The following is a 24,613-nucleotide window of genomic DNA, read 5'->3' as shown; positions in this document are numbered from 1 at the left end:
CTAGCTATGGTTACCAAATACTACTACACCCCCCTATACCAAGATGGCGGCGGTCTCGTGACATCAGAATGTCTTCGAGAATATATTACAATAAGAGGAATGCCTCTGAAACCAGCTAACTAACATCCCATACGTTGTGTTTATTATTACCTGACTCTGCATTGCCTACTCACTGATGATTCAATTAATCATGTTCAATGTCACCTTTGTTAATATGAAATTGTGTACTTATTAAACAGACACACAAACTATATCTAGCGTATGTTTATCAATTCCCTTTCTATTTCTTCTGTAGATGTGGTGGGGCAGAATGTTGAGCCCTCTTGTGATTGGCAAGTCATCAAGTCTAATGTTTAGTTCCAGAAGTCTACTTACCATGCAGCTTAAAACCAGTGAGTTCCAGCCCTTGTTCACTGATGGACTGAAAGGAATAGCAGGTGAGTTGTTTTTGTTTGTTTTAAATTCACATTAGTCATTTGCCTAAATGGCAACTATTACCATAACATAATACACTACCGGACACTACTAGCCTAAATTTAAGATCGTCACTACAATTTACAGCTGCAACCCACACAATATTCCTCAAAATATGTTTCAGGCACCCCCATCTGAGTTGTGTTGTTAAAGGAACACACCATCATTATGTGAAATTTGCTTCTTTCTTTATAGTGCGGTGGCTTAGCAAAAAAATGTGGACGCGCCGGACAAAAGCACAACATTTTTTCCACGTGTTCCCCATCACCATAGCTTTCATTTTGGGGTAGGGGCCACGTCATCATGATGGCCGCCATGTAAAATCAAGGTTCTGTCCATTAATAAATATCTTGGTCCATAGCGCGCTCAATATTTGAGCGAACACAAAGGTATGGGTATCCCTGTAAACTAGAGAAGCTAAGCTTTCCATTGGTATCATTTTCATTAAGCCCAACTGTTGGGAAGGTGGATTTAATAGGCAATGATTCAAAATTATGTTCAATATTCGCCTAGAAAAAACTGCCATGCTCATCTTCCAAAAGGTTTGTGCATGTGGTACAAATGTGTCGAACATTCTAACAACTGACCAAAAATGTGAATGTTGGGTTAGGGTTTGTTGTTAGAATGTTGAACATAGAAGATCAATTTTGGTGTCAAACTACACATTTTCTGTGTCAATAAATGTGTTAATGCTATGAAGAATGTCACCAGATGAATATTTGTACCATTCTAACAACATATTTACATCATTTTTTACTTGTTTAACAGTCAGACATGCATGAATCGAATAGACATTTTATTAGGATTAGGGATGTCCGATATTATCGGCCTACCGATATTATCAGCCGATATTGGCATTAAAATGTGATATCGGAAATTATCGGTATCGGGTTAAAAAAAAATATTATTTAACCTTTATTTACCCAGGCAAGCAAGTAAGAACACATTTATATATTTTTTATTGTCAAAAGTATGCATAATGATGTGTTAATTCCACAACAAGAGATATATGTAATGTTAATTACCTGAAATTATTCCGTTTTTTGGGGGGGGGAAACCCTGCATATATCGGTATCGGTTGATATCGGTATTGTAAATGAAGAGTTGGACAATATCGGTACATCGGTATCGGTAAAAAAGCCAATATCGAGCATCCCTAATTAGGATCACTCGTTACTATAAGAACAAATTATCTCGTAAAGTTATGGCGGAGGGAGGTGGCATAGAGACATAGGAACTTCAATAAATTACATGTATTATTATTAGTGCTGTCAGGCGATTAAAAAATGTATCTAATTAATTACAGGATTTGTAATTAATTAATCTAATTAATCGCATTTTAATCGCATAACCATTTTATGCCTGATATTCTATATTCTTTATTTTTTTAATCCTCTTTTTCTCCGCCTGATTTTTCTGTACTTTTCCCCCCATCCCAATTTTAGTCGTTGTACCAATTCCCCCCTCCCCTACCTGGTCGTTGTGCGCATGTGCCCCCTACTGGTCAGTCTAGGGAGCCCTGAGGACTACCACATGCTTCCTCCGACACATGCAGAGACAGACAGTCTTTTCACCTGGCAGCGCGGACTCTCATTGGTGAAGTGTAACGTGTGGGAGGTCACGCTGCCTTCACCACTTCCTGTCTTTTTCTAGCGCCGTGAATATTTTCCCTGACGGGGTTGCACTTCCGCGTTCGGTTTGCGTGATCTGATTGGCAACTGACGTTTCTGGTCATGTGACATCTGCGCCAATCGTGTGACGCCTGTTTCTATCACTGGTTAAGCTTAGGCACTCTTTCGAAGTCGGTTAAGGTTAGAGTTTGTCTTAGAGCAGGGCGATAGAACACCAGCCCTGATTCCAAACTCTAACCTTAACCAACTTCGAAAGAGTCGCCTAAGCTTAACCAGTGATAAACTAGGCGTTAGGTAGTTTGCAGGCTGTTCGAGGCGGAAATAGGCACAGAAACAGGCGTCACACGATTGGCGCAGATGTCACATGACCAGAAACGTCAGTGACCAATCAGATTGCGCAAACCGATCGGGAAGTGCAACCCCGTTAGGGAAAATATTCACGCGTGCAGGCGCCCAGACCTGACCTGTAGGAGTATCAAATCTAACTGAAGAAGTTATCCCTCTTCTAACAAGAGAGAAAAACGTATAGTTTAGCTTTAAACTATAATGTCATTGCTTATGTCCAGAGATTCCACCTTTGATAACTAAAGTAAGGACACTTGACTTACCTGTTATATTATGTTTTGCCTTTTTAAACATGTCCCTTATCGCGCTGTCCTCTGGCTGCGCTAAGCCACGACAGCTGTCACGAGACACGCACTGAGAGCTGGCCAGTATACCGTGGGAATTTTTATGAAACATTCTGATATTTTCGCGGGCACGAGACCACTGCACAAGACCCGCGAAAATATCTCCATAACAGTTAAATATGCCTATACGGGCTAAAGAGTTATGATAATAATAATAAATGTAACGAGTGATCCTAATAAAATGTCTATTCGATTCATGCATGTCTGACTGTTAACACATTGAGTGCCACGGACGCGTTTTGTCGTTAGTTCATGCCGACCTTTGAGTGCCCCCAACGCTATATAGCGTTTGTTTGTCGTTTTCTTTTTATTGGCGTTTTGAATTCATATTTCATCAATCGAGCCTCACGCTAGTGTTGCAGACTCTCTCTGAGCTCAATTGGGAAGATACCGCGCCCTATCGTCTCTCCCTGTGTAACTGCACCCCATTACTTTACACCAGACCTTGGCATTGTACAGCCCGCGGGCCGGATACGGCCCGCTGGATGATTCTGACCGGCCCGCGAAAGATTACATGATAATATTATTATTATTATTATTTTTTTACTTTTTTCTTTTCATGTCAACGTTCACACGCACAATATACGCTTAGGAGACATGCTCAGAAGATGTTGGTTCTCTTTGGATCCACCTACATATGTGAACAGACATTCTCAGTCATGACGTTTACCAAGTCCAGGTACAGATCCTCTCTCACTGATGAACATCTGGCAGCTGTGCTTCGCATCTCCACCTCAGACATGCAACCTGACTTTGATGGACTTGTTAAAGCTCAACAGAGACTGGATTTATCACACTGAATGAAAAAAAAAGAGCTGAAGAACACTAAAATGTGGAAATATAACAAGTGAAATGGGACACTTGATATATTTTTTTTCTTTTTTTTGCACAGTTCTGAAAACATTAAATGTTTAATATAGGCATGTAAAGTAAAAAAGGCTACAAAACTGGGACACTTTTCTTTACACAGTTCAGTGACATGTCTTGTTTATTTTTGCTATAAGATGATGTGATGTCTTTAGAAAGCTAAGAAAATCCTTGTTTCAATAGTATATGAAACTCAAAATGCCCTTTGTTATTAATGTTTCACATTTTGTTTATCATTTTGGAAATAAATTCTATTTGAATAAATGATATTTTTGAAAGCTAACCTCACCTTTTAATTGCCAAATAATAACATACACTCTTACCGGGGGTCAAAACAATGCCATTTACTGCTTTTTATATAGAAATAAAATGTATATTATGCATAATTGAGTTTGGAATTTTGGCCCGGCCCCCCAACATATTTTCAGTTGCTCATTCGGCCCCCTGGGAAAAATAATTGCCCACCCCTGCTTTACACTGACGAAGGGGGTGTGAGGATTCGGAGTTCAGGAGAGGTGTAGGATTCAATCGCAGGACAAAGTGGAGTGAGAGAGACGAGGCGACGTTCCGCTAATAATAATAGGTTTACTGAGCACAGCCAACAGGCACACGTTACAGGAGGAAACAAAACCTCAGCAATGCTGGAAAACATGGACTACAAATACGGGAAGGTACTGACACAGGAGATACAGAGATACACACAGCACGGAAGGGTACTGAAGGGTACTCGCCGGCCCGGAAAACGCGTGGATTATGTATTTACAGTACCAACCCTGTAATCAATAAGCGTGATCGATATTTGGAATGGCGATCAGGAATTGTAATAATCTTTTTGGATAACATCTGCTCTCAGGTAAGGAATTTATTTTACCAGTCTTAGGATAATCAGAGCTATTTTCACAGAGATATAAGCGTTTGCCCTATGCGTGTGTATGTGTGTGTCTGTGTGTGCGTGATCAGGAAATGAGAGAATCGATATTTCAGCCCGCCTCTATAGCGTGCATAAGTACACATATACTATTGATAATCTAGCGTTTATTTGAAAACTATTCATAAATAGGCCGAAAAATGACTGTGTTTGTGTATTCCAGAATATTCCAGTAAATGCCTTTTATCACAGAATCTATATATGTTCCTTGAAAACTAGGGATTTTCAAAATGCTATAAAACGGAAATGAACTGATTAAAAAACAATCCGTTTCGACAATGTTGACTGCAAACAAGTCATTGATAAGCGACAGGCAGATTAGACACATAGCCATAATTTAAGACAGAGATTATGCGTTCACAACGCTATCATTGAAGTGGGTGGTGGCATTTAACCATGCTTTACCATGTTAATGGCCGGTACTGAAAGTGTTAAACAAGTAAAAAATTATGTAAATATGTTGTTAGAATGGTACAAATATTCATCTGGTGACATTCTTCATAGCATTAACACATTTATTGACCCAGAAAATGTGTAGTTTGACACCAAAATGTATCTTCTATGTTCAACGTTCTAACAACAAACCCTAACCCAACATTCACATTTTTGGCAGTTGTTAGAATGTTCGACACATTTGTACCACATACACAAACCTGCTTGATTATTGCCCCAAATAGCATGCAAGTTGGACAAAGTGGGTATGTCTGGAAAGAAGAGGCTTGTGGGTACCTATAAAACCAATGTTCACTCTGATATATTCATGTGAACGGCCAAGGGACCTTTTGGAAGATGAGCATGGCAGTTTCTTCTAGGCGAAAATTGAACATAATTTTGAATCAATTCCTATTAAAACCACCTTCCCAACAGTTGGGCTTAATGAAAATGATACCAATGTAAAGCTTAGCTTCTCTAGTTTACAGGGATACCAATACCTTTGTGTTCGCTCAAATATTGAGCACGCTATGGACCAAGATATTTATTAATGGGCAGAACCTTGATGTTACTTGGTGGCCATCTTGAAATCCATCATGATGACGTGGCCCCTACCCCAAAATGAAAGCTATGATGATGAGGAACACGTGGGAAAAATGTTGTGCTTTTGTCCGGCACGTCCACATCCTTCTCAAATCTGGTGCTAAGCCACCGCACTATTAGTAGAAAGCTGTCCAGCTGCAAGCTAGCCTAGCTTAGCACAAATTAATGAAAGCTGATGCGGATACATGCTAGCCTAAACACCTCTCCCGGAGTTTTAAGATAGGCTAGCTGATCCGTATCCACTTCCATTCATTTGTGCTAAGTTAGCTTGCAGCGGGATAGCTTTCTTCTGAACCCACAGAGAGGTATTTATAATTTTGTCTTGACTCTGGAGAAGGCGGTAAGCGCATTTCCCTTAATGTTGGCACGTTCCTTAAAAATAATATGATTTAGTCCAGACTTCATAGCTGTGTGTACTGTAGTTTTGGAGATAACAGTGGAGAAACTGAAAGCTAATATCATAGTAGTCTCTCTCATATTATTTTCTCATTACGGCCCAAACGCGCGGGCGTGAGGCGGGTGGGCGATCAGCACTTCACTTTCGCTCCCATGTTAACGGGTGTCGCTGTTTATACCGGCCGCGAGCGGGCGGGCGACTCATTGGCTGGAAGTGTATTTTTTCGCTTCAGTTGGATTCAGAGGCGGGCTGTCGCGGTAACCACATCACCGCAATACCGTGGGTTATCAAGGCACCCGCGGATGGAGAACAAACAACAGCGACAACCGTGATTAAAAAAAAATCCCATATGGGGCCGTCATCATTTTAACTCAGTTAATTTAATGACGAGATTGCCTCGTGCGTCCGTTTTCCAGTAGCATGAGCTAACTTCACGTTTCCATACAGTTTACATCTCACCGATGAAATCAGGATTTATTTTCAAATCCCGGACTCGAGCCCCTAATGCAGTGGCGGCCGGCCGATTGTGGGCGCTAGAGCGCCGCCCTCCCTGGTTAAAAGAGAGAAGATTTTTTTTTATACATTTTTTAGCCCTAGAAATAAAATAAACATGTTTAAAATGAATAATATTTACTCATTTTAAGTATGTTTGTGTTTCCAATGCACAATATAACGTTAATATATCAAATATAAATAATTGTTTTCGTTAACAGGAAGTGACTGTCTAATAGAGAATAATACCGCCTCTATACTTTCCGTAGCTGCATTTCTCTCGGGCTAGACGCAATAGCGCTTACAGTGGGCGTGCACTGGTTTCATCGCTGTATCCGTCGCAGCCAATCAGTGCGTAACGCGCTGTGCGTTGAAATATGATGTATTATGATGGAAGCCGGTTGCGTTTTCAAGTGCTCTGCTAGAAAAAAAGCATTAGGCACAACACCGGTGTTTCAGACAGGATGTTTTGCTACCTTGACTAGTAGCTGGATACAGCACGACGGTATGGTCCGGACTGGAGTTTCTTTTTGAGTGGATTTAAAATAAGTGGATTATGGCTTGTGTTCAACAACAACAACAACAATTCAACCCCATTCAACTTGTGATGGTAAGTGAGTCTATGTTAAGGCTATACTCTGTCTTAGCTGGTGAATCGCAATCTTTTTCTCTCTCTCTCGCTCTCTCTCACTCTCTCTCGCTCTCGCTCTCTCTATCTCGCTCTCTCAACACAGCGTGTTGTTGTTGTTCGCCGCAGGTGACGCATAATGAATGAATGAATGGTAACTTGTTTAAAATGACAAGATATATATATGTGTTCATTATTGGATTGATCATACGTGTACTGGTGTAGTATGAATGAACTCGACTTAACATTGGAAACGGGGTAAAGTTATGTCGAGTCAGTATTTGCTTGGTCAGCTGTCCGCTTGCAAATTAAGTGCTGCCTCTATCTACCGTCCCCGCTTTACACTCTGACTATATCAACGTTTCCCTACTCTCACTTCGTTAACGTATGCTTTCTAATTTAAAATACAGTTTGAAACCGTCTGTATGTAGCAGGTGCCACCTAGCACCTGCCACGAAATTCGACCGTGCCTCGAGTGGGAGTCGAACCCCGAGCGTCTGCACCGGGGCCGACATAACAAACCGTTGCGCCAAGAAGGGAATTCCCCCCTAAGCGCTCAGTTTGTATGCCTCTGGGGAGTGAGTTTTACACACTTCTATGTGCCGTAGTCACACTATCGCGGCACATATCCGTTACATTCACCCCCCCTAAACTCACACCACCCAAGGCATCCGGGTCACGGCACCACTGTAGCAGGTGCCACCTAGCACCTGCCATGAAATTCGACCGTGCCTCGAGTGGGAGTCGAACCCCGAGCGTCTGCACCGGGGCCGACATAACAAACCGTTGCGCCAAGAAGGGAATTCCCCCCTAAGCGCTCAGTTTGTATGCCTCTGGGGAGTGAGTTTTACACACTTCTATGTGCCGTAGTCACACTATCGCGGCACATATCCGTTACATGTACACAGTAGGCTATGTGTGCTAGCAGAACTAGACTCCAGTCACGAGTCACGGTGCACATGTGCGGTGGTTTGTCCACCAAAAAAGCACCAAAAGATCGAAAATAAACTAGCAGAGCCAGAACTGTTCAACTCCCCTGGAGCCACAGCCAGCAGAGAAGCCGGTTTACTTTCGCTTTTAAACAAGCTGCAGCCTGAGAACTGGAGTGTGAGGGGATGTAACACTAAAGATGGCGGCAATGACAAAGAATTGCTGCAAAATAAACATACATCTGTTGTTTAAATTTTTTTTTTAATATACTTATAACAATTCGATAATTATCGATATCGAGAAATAAGATAACATTATCATATCGTTATCGCGATATGATTTTTTTCCATATCGCCCAGCCCTACGATATAAACTGGAATAGCGAACAATATCATGTGTTGTTGTGATACATCTATGGTAATTTAACATTATATTCTTCTAGTACCTCCATTATGGATTAATAGCCTGGTCTGTTGACATTTGCAATATCAGCAACTGTTGATGAAGATTAAGTACTTTAACATTGTAAACCAGCAATCTGAGGGACACAGAGCAGCATAACTGGACCACTTTAACAACCTTCAGGTCAATCAAGGGTTGAATGCACTGAACTACAAGAACACCCTATAGCAGTGGTTCTCAAACTGTGGTACGCGTACCACTAGTGGTACTTGGTGGTACTGCTGGTGGTACTTGAAAACATTTCCAAAAAAGCTAAACATTTTTTATTTTTTTTTTGCAGTCAGGCCACTCAACTTAGAAGCAGGCCAGGCCAGTTTTTCTGGTTGCGGCAGCGCGATAGTTAGATAATCTAAGTGGGGAACAACCAGGAGATCACTGTGACAGAGAGTAATGCAGTCTAAACAGTCATACATCTTTAATTCAACTTCAGCCCTGATCATAACCATTTATTTTTAGATTTCTTGTAATGTCAGATAAAAAATGAAATACTCCCACTTTTCTGAAAAGAGTTGGTGTTAAATCTGACATTACAAAAAATCCATCAAAATATGTGTTGCTGCTAATCTGTAGCCTGTAATAATCCCCCCCAGAAAAATTTACTTTGCATTTGATATATTGTAAATATTTTACTTTTTGTGTGTTTTTTTAACAATAATTTGTGATGCCATCACACAAACTGGCATTTAAAGGGTAAACATTCAAAAATGTATTGAATATGTGTTTTCTTTTCTTTTTTACAATAATTTGTGATGCCCATCACAAACACTGGCATTTAAAGGGTAAAAATTCAAAAATTCCTGCACCAGAATGCAGGAAATTAAGTTTTTGTAACAAAATAATTGGTGTGTGTGTGTGTGTGTGTGTGTGTGTGTGTGTGTGTGTGTGTGTGTGTGTGTGTGTGTGTGTGTGTGTGTGTGTGTGTGTGTGTGTGTGTGAGAGAATGACGGACAATTGCTTGCTGTGTGAGAGAGGGAGAGGGAGAGAGAGAGAGTGAGAGAGAGAGAGAGAGATAGAGAGAGAATTAAGTACATTTTCTGAAATACAGTTAATTAATTAATAAATTTTCTCACTTGCTATGTGAGAATGTTAGTTATTATGTTCTCAATGCCCCTTGCATTGTATGAGTTGTGTGGAAGCGTTTGCTAGTTCTAGTGCTATCCCTTTGTACATTGTGGCTGTGTCTGACAAAAGTTAACAATAAATAATGGTATTAGGAATACATTTGCATCCTGCGTGAACTGTGCATAGCTGAATAGACTGTATTTTAACGCCGGTCATATGGTGGTACTTGGAGAGCCAGCTACGTTCTCAGGTGGTACTTGGTGTAAAACGTTTGAGAACCACTGCCCTATAGAATATGTACTGTACTTTTACTTTTGAAACTTAATACAGTACTGTAGTGATTGTAATGGTACATAATTCACCCACAGACCTATTGTTAGGAACATTCTAGAAAATGTGTGCCACCCGAACATTCTGGAACGTTGGTGATGATGTCATAGTAGAACCGTCTAGAACCTCTAACATTCCTATTTAAGCATTCTGTTTAGCTTTCTAGTAATGTCCACCTTCCATTGGGGGAGCCTGGTGCCCACAGGCTGGCACTCCTCATCTGGAGTAAGAGGGGAGGAGAGAGGGGTGATGGATAAGGAGAGAGGGGTGATGGATAAGGGGAGAGGGATGAGGGGGAGAGGTGAATGAGGAGAGAGGGATGAGGGGGAGAGGTGAATGAGGAGAGAGGGATATTATTCAGTTAATATATTCAGTTCATCCATGACATGATTGTAAAGCTGCACACATTCCATGATGCTCACTTTAGTCCAAAAACATAAATCAGACCTCTTTTATTGTCACTCATGTCCTGTCTTGGGTTGACCTGTGTCGTCTCTGTGAGGGCAGTAACATCTCCAGCACACCTCATTCTGTGAAAAAAACACAAAAAGCTAAGTATTAGCTAAGCATAGACAGATAATAATAATAGTTCATTTATGGAGCATCTTTCATACATAAAATGCATCTCAAAATGGATTTTATTGACAACAAACATAACAACTTTGACAGATCAACATTTGTGTTTGCCTTGTCAGGGATAAAACGAAAAGTCCAGGACTTATTTACTGTTTACATCGTTGTCCCTGTTGTTACTGGTTTCAAGTGGCACTATGGCATCTGAAGTGCATCGAGCATTCTTAGTGCATGTAGTAGTATTCAGATTATTAGTATTCTGTTGTCTGTTAGCCAGTTCTTTATACTATCAATGGTGGTCACTACATTACATCTATAACCTGCCTGGTATGGAAACAGCACTGCACAGGACAAGAAGGCCCTACAGAGAGTGGTGCGCTCAGTCGAGCGTACCACGGGTATGGCACTACCTCCCCTGCAGGTTCTATACAACAAGAGGTGCAAATCCAGAGCCTGCAGAATAATGAAAGACCCCCACCACCCCAATAACAGCCTGTTCCAGCTGCTGAGGTCAGGCAGACGCCTGCGAACCCCAGCTACTAGGACAGAGAGGCTTAGGCGCAGCTTCTTCCCCCAGGCCATCAGAGCCTTGAACAACGAACATTGAGTGCCACAGAACACTGAACTATCCACACACAAGCACACATGAGCACACACACGACACGCACGCTGTGCACGCTCACACACTAGCAGCCACTTTAACACTTTAACATGAGCGGGCACACACTCATGCCGCACACACCCACTTATGGCCAAAAGGAAAGGCCACTTTAAATTAGTATAACAACAGTAACAGTGTATTGCACTACCAAAGCTACCTAGCATGTCCTATATGCTCTGTAAATATTTTTTATGTACAGATACCGAGATGTCACACCATGTTACCTGTTACCTGTTTATTGCACAATGTTGTTTTTATTGGATTCTATTATATGTTGTACCACTGTATTGCACATCGTTGCGGGCAAGACCACCCGCATTTCATTGTATACTTGTATGCCGTGACAAATAAAACTCTTGACTTGACTTGACTAACTGTCCTTGTTGGTCATCATTTCCACTGTTATGCACCTGGCTTGCGGTAACGTTGCTGACGTTATGATACAGAAGGCTCACGTTATGATGCAGAAAGCTAACCTTATGATGCAGAAGGCTCACGTTATGATGCAGAAAGCTAACCTTATGATACAGAAGGCTCACGTTATGATGCAGAAAGCTAACCTTATGATACAGAAGGCTCACGTTATGATTCAGAAAGCTAACCCTATGATACAGAAGGCTCACGTTATGATGCAGAAAGCTAACCTTATGATGCAGAAATATCTGCGGTATCGTTACATGTTGGCAGCTAACGTTAGCTAGCTGGGCTGGATATACGATAGCTAGTTCGCAGTCAAAGTCAAACGTTAGCAAACTAATAGTTTGGTCTACGTTTCTAATACATGCCGTCAAATATTATGTCTTTATGAATTGACCTTACCTTTGAGCAAACATAAGTAAACACAAGTAAACATTGGTAATGGTCTTCACATTCAGTTGTGTATGTGGTCGACGACACAACAGAATCCATCGCTTGCATTTCTCTAGTTTTCGTTTGGGCTTCGGAAAAGGTATGAAATATACTCCTCCATCCAGTCTTTCAGGGTACCTGGTGTCCGAATTACAGGTACCCCACGCACAGCGTTTCACCATCGGATATTAGGTAGATAATAACATATAAACTGAACTCTTCACAGTGGTTTCGATCACAGCCGTCTGGTTTGATGCGCCACAAATGGGTTTTCTCTTGTTGTCCGACTATTCTCCAAGCTAGGATTTTTGCTGTGATATGATTGGACAAATTCTATTTGGGGCGTGGTTTAGCGCCAGGTCTGATCTGTTGGTCTGTGTAGTAGCTAATACAGGATTTTGCTGCTTAAACGTATGTATAATGTATATTCATTGATTCACTCGTATACCAAAATCTTTCTTTGCTTTTCGCATTAAATATTGATATGCGATTAAAGTGTGATTAATTTCAATTAATTAACTATAAAGTCTCGAATTAATTCGATAAGACATTTGAATCGAGTCCCACCACTAAAAAGCACACATGCATATTTATTAGCAAATGAAATTACAGCACAATGTTATTAATGAAATTAATGAATATTATCAAACGGGATTGTCTCTGTATAGTCTACACGTTATAAAACGATCAAGGCATATTTAGCCAAAATATGTTGGCCGAACCTTTTTTAATTTTAATTTTTTTAATGCGTTCACATGCGCTTTTCAAGAATAAACAAAAACGAGACTTAATGGCAAGGTTGTGCTTGTACATTTGAACATAGTTGTGCTGAGAAAGAGGCGCAGATCCGCTTCTACTCTGAGGCGAGATCTGTAACCAAAAGCTCTCTGCAAGTGTGTGAGGTCTTCCCAGTCTTTGCGATCCAATTGGCAACAATAAACGGAGCATGTAGTCTTTTTTCGTTGACGGTTGTTGCAGTTTTCAGCTCACCGTAGTTTTTTTTCTGAAAGAAAGCTAACTGTTCCGTTTTAAATTCAGGATGCTTAGTTTCCAAGTGCCGCTGTAATTACTTGGTTTAAAGCTCTCGTTAGCAAGGCTCTCGTAACACAAAACGCACTGTGGTCTCGGGTCATCTTCTTGGCCAGTCCAAGTAAATCCATATGCCAAGTATTTAGGATCATAACTTCTTTTACTCCGTTTCATAGTAGTGCTGGTATCGCTAACTACTAAATTCTGCCTTTCTCTTGTCAGCATTTGGAACACACGCACGTGATGCGCCGCTTCTGACAAGAAACCTATCCATTGCGAGTGTCCAGGTTAAATTAATCAAATCAGCTTTATATGCTTGGCCTGGAAAGCCCGCCCCCCCCCCCCCCCCCCCCCCCCCTGGAAGTGTCTTAGTTACGAGACAGTGTCGATCACAAATATCTGAGTACACATTGACTCACAAGTTCAGACGATATACCTGCGCAGGGCTGTCACACACGTTCGCGCATGCACGTCACGGCACTTTGCGCTCCTCTGACTCCCAAAAGACCAGACGTGGCCTCCGTGATTATACCTGTGCAGGATGTATGAGATGTGTATTGAAATACTGTGCCGCCATTGATGCAGGGGCGAGACATGGCAAATACACACAGCGGCCATGTGGAAAACTCGATCTTCTGAGTTGGGCTTGTGGATTTTCGCTTCATCTTTTTATTTTATTAAATTTCTTTTGCCAATGCGCGACCCCACTGTCACCTACCTGCAACCCCAATTTGGGTCGCGACCCGTAGTTTGAGAACCACTGAGTTAGAGGCATCAAGCCAACGACAAGCTGATTTTAAATTATATTGATTCGAACATAGACCATTTCACTTTGTGTTAGAAAGTGTCCGTGTCCCCGTAAATTCGATTGTTCGCTAGGAATTATGGGATTTGGTGTTGGATGTATGGACTCTACGCAGACGGGGACATGGTCTTTAATCGCATGATAGACTACAACTACCAAGTAGAATAGCGTGGCCCAGGCTACTTCACTTCACACACCCCCCACACACGCAGGCTGTCACACAGGGTGCTACGCAGTAAATTCATTCATCGCACAGACTGTTTTTTTCATAGCACGTGCGACATATATGTCACACTGTACAGCCCTGGCTTAAAGTGTCTCTGTACTAGCTTCTCCCTCTCTCTCTCTCTCTCCTCTCTCGTGATGTTTCTCTTTTTTTTTTTATCTACTTTTTCTCCCATTTTCTATTTTTCTCCCATCCCAATTTCGTATCGTCCAATTCTACCCTCCCCTGTCTCGAACACTGTTAGGCCATGCCTCCCACAAGCCGGCTGCAATGTGGACGAAGCCTTACATCACGTGTCCCCTCCGGTACTCAAGGAAGCAGCCGTCGCATCTTTTCACCTGCACAGCGCGATCTCTCAGCGTCGGGGGTCTGCGTGGGAGGGCACGCCGCCCCCGTCGCTTCCTGATTCTGCTGCGCAGGCGCACCGACCGACCTGTAGGAGTCGCTGTCCACAACGTCCGATCCCCACCCATCAGCTTCCCACCCCCTAATACTGCCAATTGTATTAGTATGAACGACCAGCCAAGCTGATAGCAATGTGGAGAGCTGGGCTCGAGCCCAGCGTCTCCTGCATTGGTGGTGACTGAGCGCCTTGCCCACTGCACCACCTAGCCAGTGATGTTTCTCATAGGAATGCCGACCTTGACCAGCTCCGCCTAGCTCGCCTGTGTTGCCTAGGCGACCCGCACCACTATCTTTCTTTCCTGCATTGTTATCTATTTTATTGTTGTGTATCTCTCACAGGCACAGGCCCTGGCCTCATACAGAAATGGAGTGAAATGTCTCTGTCTAATACAGATTCAGTCTAAAAGACTAAACACCACTTTGCCAGAATTAAAAGGTGTTATACCTATGTACTTTACGTATTTATCCTGTTATAATCATATTGAAAACAAGTCATATCTTTCAGTACATACATGCATACATGCATGGATACAAAGCTCAATAGAGCTATGGGTCCCCGCCCCGGACCCCACGTTGAGAATCACTGGTCTATTGTATGTCTCTCAGCGCTCTGCGTCATGCCACTTGAAGAGTTCATGTCCATACAGAGAAAATCTTCAAGTTGTGTGTCTGCACCACATGTCACCAAGACAAATTCCTCAACAATTTATTGCATTTAACAAATAAATTGTTTCTGATTTTGACATTGGCAGAGCTGTTTGAGAAGCACCAGTATGAGCTGAGGGTAGCGGGGGGCGCCGTACGGGACCTCATTTCACGAAAACGTCCTGAGGATGTGGACTTCGCCACCACAGCCACCCCGGAGGAGATGAAGAGCATGTTCCAGAAGGCGGGTATCAGAATGATCAACACTAACGGAGAGAAGCATGGGACCATCATGGTTATGGTAAGAGTCTTATCAAGAGTTGGCCCTGCTCTACCATATGGCTGTCCCCATTGCCATCTTTTTGGGCTTTGAAGCTTCAGTAGAAATTGAGGCTTTGCATGGAATGTTTAGAATGCCCATTTGTCCTCCATGTTGGAAGAAACAATGTGCTACAGTATGTGTTGATGTATGAGAAATATGTCAGCAAAAATATTAATTAGTTATTCCTGGATCTTATAAACAAGTCACAGTGGAACAAATCTTGTGGTTTTCCTATGATTTACCTACTACCACTGCACAAATATTTTTTTTTTGAAAGTGGTTAACTTGCCAATGGTTACAAGCAGCCATGTTGGAAGAAAGAACTACACAAATATTCTGTGCAAGGCCTCTATTATAGAATAATCAATCGTTCTTCCATATTTGTATTAATAATGGTGGACATGGCTTCTGTTGTGGATTTTGTGCCCATATGATTGGATCAGTTTGGATGAAGTCACCTCTGATGTACTCAAGTCGAGGGAGAGACGGAGACAGATGTGCAGCGAGAGCAAGGCCCCTGAATAATAATGAATCCATATCAATTTTGAAGACAAATCTCAAATTCATCCCCAAATTTATGTACATCCTCCCCAATCCTATTTCCATAGTCCGCGGGACAATGGGAAGTCCCTAAGCTCAAGTCCTGGGGTCTGCACAGTTTGCTGCTTGTTATAATATCATAGGATAAAGTCCCTCTGGTTTCAACCTCATATTTAAATGTGGTTTCCTGATCTTGACAACCACAAAATACATCTAAGCAACTGCTTTTCCAATCTTGGAGAACACTGGGTTTCTATCTTGCACAAAGAAATAATTGTGTATAATCTTGATTACCGTCAAAGGCTGAGAGCATGGAAGAAACACTTCTAGAAGCAGTGGGGCCAGGCATGTCTATAATTCTATAAACATTATATAAACATTACAGTAGAAGGTCTCCCCTTCTCTCATGCCATGCATGCGGTAAGTATCCTTTGGTTGCAGTGGTTGTAGCCATTTGTATTATCATATTGACAGTAGTCGATGCCAACTAAAGTCGATTATGCCCTCAGCCCAGTTGTTGCAGCTAATCCATCACCGTGTCTTCTGTGCAGCTACACGATGAGAGCTTTGAAGTGACCACGTTGAGGGTGGATGTCCAGACGGACGACATGCAGAAGTGGAATTCACCACAGACTGGCAGAAAGACGCAGAGCGGAGAGACCTCACCATCAACTCAATGTTTTTAGGTAACTTTTATATCAGTCTTATACATTTAAAAAGGAAGGTTCAGTGAATTTGGATCTGCTGTGTATGTAGTTTTTCACCCGCTAGCGATAATTTTGATTGCTACTGAGAACATTATGATCCGTGACAAGTTGAGGTCTGAACTATTGCTATTGCGTTGGTGCTATACTACTTATTTCAAATGGGGCGAAGTTATCCCAAAAATGCATTTTTTGCAGATTTCACAGGAAAGAAACTTAAATTCTTCTGTGGAATCTACAAAAGGCATTTTCAGGCAACCTCCATCTTTCCCTGTTTTGAAGTTAGCATAGCAACAAGAGGTTAACACAGCAGGCCACAGCCCAAGTCAAGTCAAGTCAAGTTCTGTATCATAACGTCAGCAACGTTACCGCAAGCCAGGTGCATAACAGTGGAAATGATGACCAACAAGGACAGTTAGTCAAGTCAAGTCAAGAGTTTTATTTGTCACGGCATACAAGTATACAATGAAATACGGGTGGTCTTGCCCGCAACGATGTGCAATACAGTGGTACAACATATAATAGAATCCAATAAAAACAACATTGTGCATTAACAGGTAACAGGTAACATGGTGTGACATCTCGGTATCTGTACATAGTTATTTACAGAGCATATAGGACATGCTAGGTAGCTTTGGTAGTGCAATACACTGTTACTGTTGCTATACTAATTTAAAGTGACCTTTCCTTTTGGCAATAAGTGTGGGTGAGTGCGGCATGAGTGTGTGCCCGCTCATGTTAAAGTGTTAAAGTGGCTGCTAGTGCACAGCGTGCGTGTCGTGTGTGTGCTCATGTGTGCTTGTGTGTGGATAGTTCAGTGTTCTGTGGCACTCAATGTTCATTGTTCAAGGCTCTGATGGCCTGGGGGAAGAAGCTGAGCCTAAGCCTCTCTGTCCTAGTAGCTGGGGTTCGCAGGCGTCTGCCTGACCTCAGCAGCTGGAACAGGCTGTTATTGGGGTGGTGGGGGTCTTTCATTATTCTGCAGGCTCTGGATTTGCACCTCTTGTTGTATAGAACCTGCAGGGGAGGTAGTGCAATACCCGTGGTACGCTCGGCTGAGCGCACCACTCTCTGTAGGGCCTTCTTGTCCTGTGCCGTGCTGTTTCCATACCAGGCAGTGATGTTTCCGGTCAAGATGCTCTCTACAGCTCCTGAGTAGAAGGACTGGAGTATCTTCCCCGATACTCTGAACTTCCTTAACTGTCTCAGGTGGTAGAGGCGCTGCTTTGCCTTCTTTACTACTGTGTCTATGTCTGTTGACCATGTCATATCCTCTGAGATGTGGACCCCAGGTACTTAAAGCTGCTCACCCTGTCCACGGTAGCCCCGTTAATCCTCAGTGGTGTGTGTGTCTCCTGCTGTCCTCTCCTATAATCCACGATCAGCTCCTTGGTTTTACCAATGTTCAGGAGCAGGCAACCTCCTCCCGGTAGGCCTTCTCGTCGTTGTCCGAGATCAGCCCCACCACCACGTGTCGTCTGCAAACTTCACTATGGAGTTGGAGCTGAACTTGGCCACACAATCGTGTGTGTAGAGTGAGTACAGCAGGGGGCTCAGAACACAGCCCTGGGGGGACCCGATGCTCAGGGTGATGGTGTTGGAGGTCTGACCCCCCACCCTGACCGCCTGGGGTCTTTCGCTCAGAAGGTCCAGTACCCAGGCGCTCAGGGCGGAGCTCAGACCCAGCTCGATCAGCTTGTCCACCAGTCTGGTGGGGACTATGGTGTTGAACGCTGAGCTGTAGTCAATGAACAACAGTCTCACATAGCCCCCATTCTGACGGTCAAGGTGAGAGAGGGTGCTGTGCAGTACCTGGGAGACAGCGTCGTCAGTAGACCTGTTTGTCCTGTATGCAAATTGCATAGGGTCCATATCACTGGGGAGGGAGGCACAAATGTGGTCCTTGACCAGCCTCTCGAAACATTTCATGACCACAGAGGTGAGTGCCACCGGTCTGTAGTCATTTGGACATGTTGGGGAGGGTTTCTTCGGTACAGGGATGATGGTAGACATCTTGAAGCAGGCAGGGACCACTGACTCCGCCAGGGATTGATTAAATATGGCGGTGAATACTGGGGCTAGCTGGTTGGCACAGGACTTAAGTATGCGTCCTGTTATACCATCTGGGCCAGCAGCCTTCCTGGTGTTCACCTGCATAAATGCTCTTCTCACACTGTGTTCCGACAACGAGAGAGCGTCCCCGCCCCCCCTGCGGTTGCCCCCCCCCCCCCCCCCCCCTCCACAACAGCCGGCGCGCCAGTGACGTCACTAGCCGGAGAGCTAGCAGCGCCACTGTCTACACCAAATCGAGCGTAGAAAGAGTTGAGCTTGTCCGCGAGGGAGGCGTCGTCGCTCCCCATTGAGGGGGCGCTGACTTTGTAGTCTGTTATTGTCTTCAGTCCCCGCCATAAGCCTCTTGTGTCGTTTTGTGCCATTTGTGTCTCCAGTTTGTCAGCATATGTCCTCTTAGCAAGTTTAACAGCCTTGCGTAGAGTATAGACTGAAGCCTTATACTCCTCCATGTTTCCTGACTCTCTGCCCAGGTTGTAAGCGGTGGTGCGAGAGTTCAGAGCTGCTCTGATAGTACTGTCCACCCACGGTTTCTGGTTTAACCCTCGGTGGCAATCGACATTTGCTGAACTACTTGATTATCTGTTTTATACATAACATGTCAAATGTTTATCCTGTGTCTTGATTACTAAATTGATTGAGTGCTACAACGGGGATATTGAAATCACTTTTAGTTATGGATTCCCTTTAGCTGTTGCCATAGCAGCCAGCAAGGCTTTCTAGGGTCCACATAAAACGCATATAGAAACCATATAATTGAAAATACAAAAGATAAAAACCAGAACTCGACACACAATGGATAATAAAACGAACTAGTAGGACACCTGAGATGACAACACAATACCATACAAACACAGCCCACAAACAAAATACAGTCTTGGATTGAATTTGTAAGAAACAATTTAAAAAAAATCTATTTACTATGAATGCAGTCAAAATATTTAGGCAGTTTATTCCAGAGAGATATTGATCTATAAATACAATAGGGCTGACCTCGACTAGTCGACTAATCAATCGAAAGGAGCCGTAGTGGTAGGGTGACCAAACGTCCCAATTTGTGCCGGACAGTCCTGATATTTAGCCATCAGTCCTGCATGCCGCAACAGAAGAAAGAATTCCCACATTTCAATAAGTGTCCCGTATTTCAATAAACAATTTAAATATGAATCATTATAGTTTTTGTCCTCATTAATCCCCAACCATGCACTAATGCACCGCAAATACTGTACGTTACATAGCCTAGTCTAACCAGCGCGAGCGCATATACATAGCACCTGGGCATCTGATGCGTCTAATCACGGGATGACCAAACTCTTCCCACTCGCCAATCCACAGCCAGATCACGAGCAGGCTTCGTCAAAATGGTCTGGGCTTAGACCGCATATCTGCATATGCGGCGGATAATGCTATATCTGCATATGCGGCGGATAATGCTAGTGTTAACTATGGAAAACACAAATTTGTGTACAAAAAGCTTCACTACGACCACGACAGCATTGTGAAGGCAAACTGTCTTGCCCACATCAACACTGTCATTGAGGTAACTGAAGAGTGAGATCCAAGTCAAAGCGAATTTCTCTCTAACATGTCAATATTTTTATAATATTCTCTTGGTCAGAAGGCTCTAATTGAAGCTGCACGGTCCAGTAATAATATAGATTCCTCAAGCACTAACTACCTGTACGTGCACTATGGTGCTCTCCAAGGTGCTGAAACCTTCGGAGGCACAACGCGAAGCGCATTTCTAGTTACAGCCATTTAGCCTACTGTTCCCATAGGCAATTTTTTAAATAGTTGTTTCCTATTGTTCACTGCTGTTTTAATTTGTTTGTATGTATTTCACTTATGCAGGATAACACTCTTTGTAGGCCTACTCATGCTATACTCATGTTATTATATTCATCCTGTATATACCTGTGATATATTTACATACAAATAATAATCAAATATATATATGATATAAAAAAAGTATTATCATTTTAATAATTGTAACATTTTGTCAGATTATCATTGAATGAAACATTTAAACTTTGTAGCATGTTCTGGACATGTTTAGAATCAAGGAAGCCAGTGTAGACAATGTGCACTTCAGTATCAAATTACAAGAGAGATCACAGGTTGCATGTACATCTTAACTATAGCCATAGGACTCGGGAACCAACCTGTTCCACCCCAGGTGAAAATCTGCATAAAATGTATACCTAGGTAAATGGAATATTGCTCCACTTCTACAAGGGCTATTTGCATATTCTTGGTATCTAGGTACATCTATGGACCTCAGTGAATGTATTCTCAGTGTCAGAAATATTGTGTCTATTACTAGGCTTGCTTAAATTGTGATGAAACAAAGGAAAATATGAATTATGATTTTTCTTTTCATCTTTGACAGATAATAACCATGATAATAATGACCAGACTTAAAAAACTGCCACTGACCTCGTTCAGTACCCTCTTGAGATCATGTGTACAAAAGATCTAAGGAAATTAATAAAGGGAAGATGATAAAACCGAAGGTTCTGTATATACAGTACTGAATTCTCCCATCCGGACCAATGCAATTTGAAATATTATTATAGAATATAGAATATATGCTTATACATTACCTTATTATAGCCAATTCGCACATTTATATATATATACATATAGTATCTTTCAAATGCCTGAGTTCAATTTGGATTTAGTATCACCAGGCGTGCATAATAACAGATACTGATATTTACTGTAATCGACTGTACTTTTTTATTTCCCCCACAGTGTAACCGTTTTGAAACTAATTTCAGATCTAATTGTTCCTACATGCTAACAATAGTGAGGAGAAACTGACTGCGTTTCAATATTTGTCAAAAACGTTACCTTTTGTGGCATATTATCGCGAATCATAACAATTATTGATATGATTCATTCAGAACGCTGAACTTTGAACCACCATAGTATGTGACAGGAAGTGTAGATCGGAGAAATTTCAACGCTGGCCGACAGCTATGAATCTCCTCTACAAAATGGCCGCAAAAAACTACAATTCCCATGGTTCAAGATTTCCATTTCCGGTTCCGGGTCGGATAGACGATCGCATATCGAAAACTTTAAACGATATAAGGACACTTTTAACCTATTGCTAAACTATTGCCAACCTAACGTTTTACATTCTACATGCTTTTGTGACATAGTAGTTATGTTAATACTTGAAAACGGTTGATTTTAAAATCGCTAAATAATTTTCATCACTCATAAAAATATGCCTATATTATGATCATAATGTCAAAAGGGGTCGGTACCGACCCTGTGGGGGGGAACAGGTAACAGCATGTTGGATTGCATGGTATGGTCTTCTATATAATTATGAGTATAATAAGCAATTAATATTGTGTTTTTAATACATTAAATGCTTATATTTTTATCAAAATTATGAATACATTATGTAAACATGATTCTTTCATACGTATTCATTACTGTCCCGCAATTTCAACGAATGTCCCGCAAAATCGACATGCTGTCCTGCATTTGGATCATACGGATTTGGTCACCCTACGTAGTGGACTGCTAACCTCTTAGTCGAATGCCAAAAGAAATGTATATACAGTATATTACATTTACATTTTACATTTAGTCATTTAGCTGACGCTTTTATCCAAAGCGACTTACAAGTTATGTACGACAAGCCATCAGGAAGAGCACAACTCTATCAGCTGAGTAACAATGTTCATCAAAGTGTTGAGTGCTACAGTGTAGGTTAGTTTATTAGGACAAGTGCATGACAGTATGGTTAGTTAGGGTTAGATTATTTTTTTTTTTATTTATTCAGATAATGGTTGAAGAAGTGCGTCTTTAGTCGACGGCGAAAGATTGGACGTGTTTCGGCTGTCCTAACTGGGGTGGGTAGTTCATTCCACCATTGTGGGGCAAGGACTGAGAATAGGCGACTTCTCTTTGATGACCCTCCCGGAGCTTGGATAGGAGTAGGTCTGAGGCGGCCAGAAGATGCAGAGCGTAGGGGTCTTGAGGGTGTGTAGTTAGAGACCATTGACCGGAGGTAGGCGGGAGCAGTTCCCTTTGCCGCACGGTATGCTAGGTCGAGGGCCTTGAAGCGGATTCGTGCAGCAATGGGGAGCCAGTGCAGGTCCCTAAGAAGTGGGGTGACATGGGCCGACTTCGGTAGGTTTGAGATCAGGCGGGCCGCTGCGTTCTGAATGAGTTGAAGAGGCTTAGTGGCAGTGGCCGGGAGGCCAGCGAGCAGTGCGTTGCAGTAGTCGAGGCGGGAGATGACTGTTGATTGGACGAGGAGTTGGGTGGCTTCTTTTGTCAGGAAGGGGCGTATATGTTTGTTTTATTTTTTTTATCATTCTTTCCAAAAGCAAAGAGGCCTAGAAACGTGGCTAATGCTAATGGCGCGCATACCAGAGAGGCTAACTGCCTAAGAAAACAGGCACAGAGGCACTGAAAGAGAATTTCACCCGTCTAATGAACTCACTAGACAAATATTTAAATGTACATTTTGTCATTTAAATATCGAGATGTATCCATCAGTGGACCAATTGCATGCTTTCGCAGAGGACAAGAAGCCTTCAGTCGACTCCTTCAGACATTAAGCACCCCCCACAGCCCAAATTAAATGCCCCCCCCCCCCCCCCCCCCCAAAAGAAAGTCGACAAATCCTTAGTCGGGGACGGGCCTAAAATACAATATTGCTGTAAGGCAGTAGTTCTTGAATGAGGCAGTACAAGCTGACCATTGCTAGACCCTCCAGTTAGTAAGTGTTATGATTATGGATGTCCGATATTATCGGCCGATATCGGCATTAAAATGTGATATCGGAAAATATCGGTATCGGTTTTCAAAAAGAAAAAATTTACCCAGGCAAGCAAGTAAGAACAAATTCAGATTTTATTTATTGTCAAAAGTATGCATAATGTTGTGTTAATTGCACAACAAGAGATATGTAATGTTAATTACCTGAAATTATTCAATTTTTGGGGGGGGGGGGGGGGGGGGAACCCTGCATATATCGGTATCGGTTGATATCGGTATCGGAAATTAAGAGTTGGACAATAGGATTTGGCGGTCAGGTGGCGTAGCGGAGATTGTGCTCATCACCAATGCAAGAGGCTGCGGTCTCAACTCCCGGAGAGTCAGCATTGCCTTGGCTTGGGCTGATCGCTATACTAACTCGTTTGGCTGAGTTAGGTGGAGGGGAGCCGTGGGTGGGTCCTGGGCATTGTGGACAGCGACCCCTACAGTTCGGTCGGGGCGCCTGCTCAGCGAAGGTAGGATCTGGTGAGAGGTAGTGCGGCCTCCCACACATTACACTCTCCCAGTGAGAATCTGCGCGGCCAGGCTGGCTGCCGGCTGGCTGCACATGCGTCGGAGGAAAGCATGTGACAGTCTCTGGCCTCTCAAACCAACAGTAGGGGAAAGTGCGCAACAACCAGGAAGGGGGTTGGGAATTGGCATAACGACTAACAGTGGGATGGGAGAAAAATCGGAAAAAGAAGGAGGGGGGAAAAGATAAAAGAGTTGGACAATATCGGTATATCGGTATCGGTAAAAAAGCCAATATCGAGCATCCCTAGTTATGATCATGATTCAAGATTCAAGAGATTTATTTGTCACATACATACACAAGACATGTAGTGAAATGAAGGTGGCCATGCCCGCCTTGATTGTGCAAAAATACAAATAATAAAATAGAATAGATAATAAAATAGACATGATAAAAAGTAATAAGAATACAATACAATGCTAAGCTTAAGAAATAATGGTAATGAGTACTATATACAATAATTACAAATATACAGTTGTGTTTTTAAAGTGACCTTTTTTGTAGTGTGTTTGTGTGAGTGTGTGTGTGTGTGTTCATGTGTG

At 42.5% G+C, this 24,613-nt stretch overlaps 1 protein-coding gene across 1 annotated transcript in view; it reads left to right on the top strand.

The window, feature by feature from the left end:
* Positions 1-376: 376 nt before the first annotated feature.
* The window catches only part of trnt1 (tRNA nucleotidyl transferase, CCA-adding, 1), a gene marked incomplete at both ends in the record, with an annotated part of 75,260 nt that continues 51,023 nt past the window's right edge, over positions 377-24,613 (top strand). Inside the window, 4 exon segments of the mRNA XM_084315765.1 lie at positions 377-437; positions 15,226-15,419; positions 16,532-16,574; positions 16,577-16,666. Of these exon segments, the coding sequence (XP_084171891.1) occupies positions 377-437; positions 15,226-15,419; positions 16,532-16,574; positions 16,577-16,666 (388 nt within the window).

The sequence above is a fragment of the Notolepis coatsorum genome, assembly GCF_963971535.1.
Source record: "Notolepis coatsorum genome assembly, chromosome: 6".
NCBI classification, from domain to species: domain Eukaryota; kingdom Metazoa; phylum Chordata; class Actinopteri; order Aulopiformes; family Paralepididae; genus Notolepis; species Notolepis coatsorum.
Note: the sequence above shows the minus strand (reverse complement) of the source record. Positions and strands in the feature narration are given on the sequence as shown.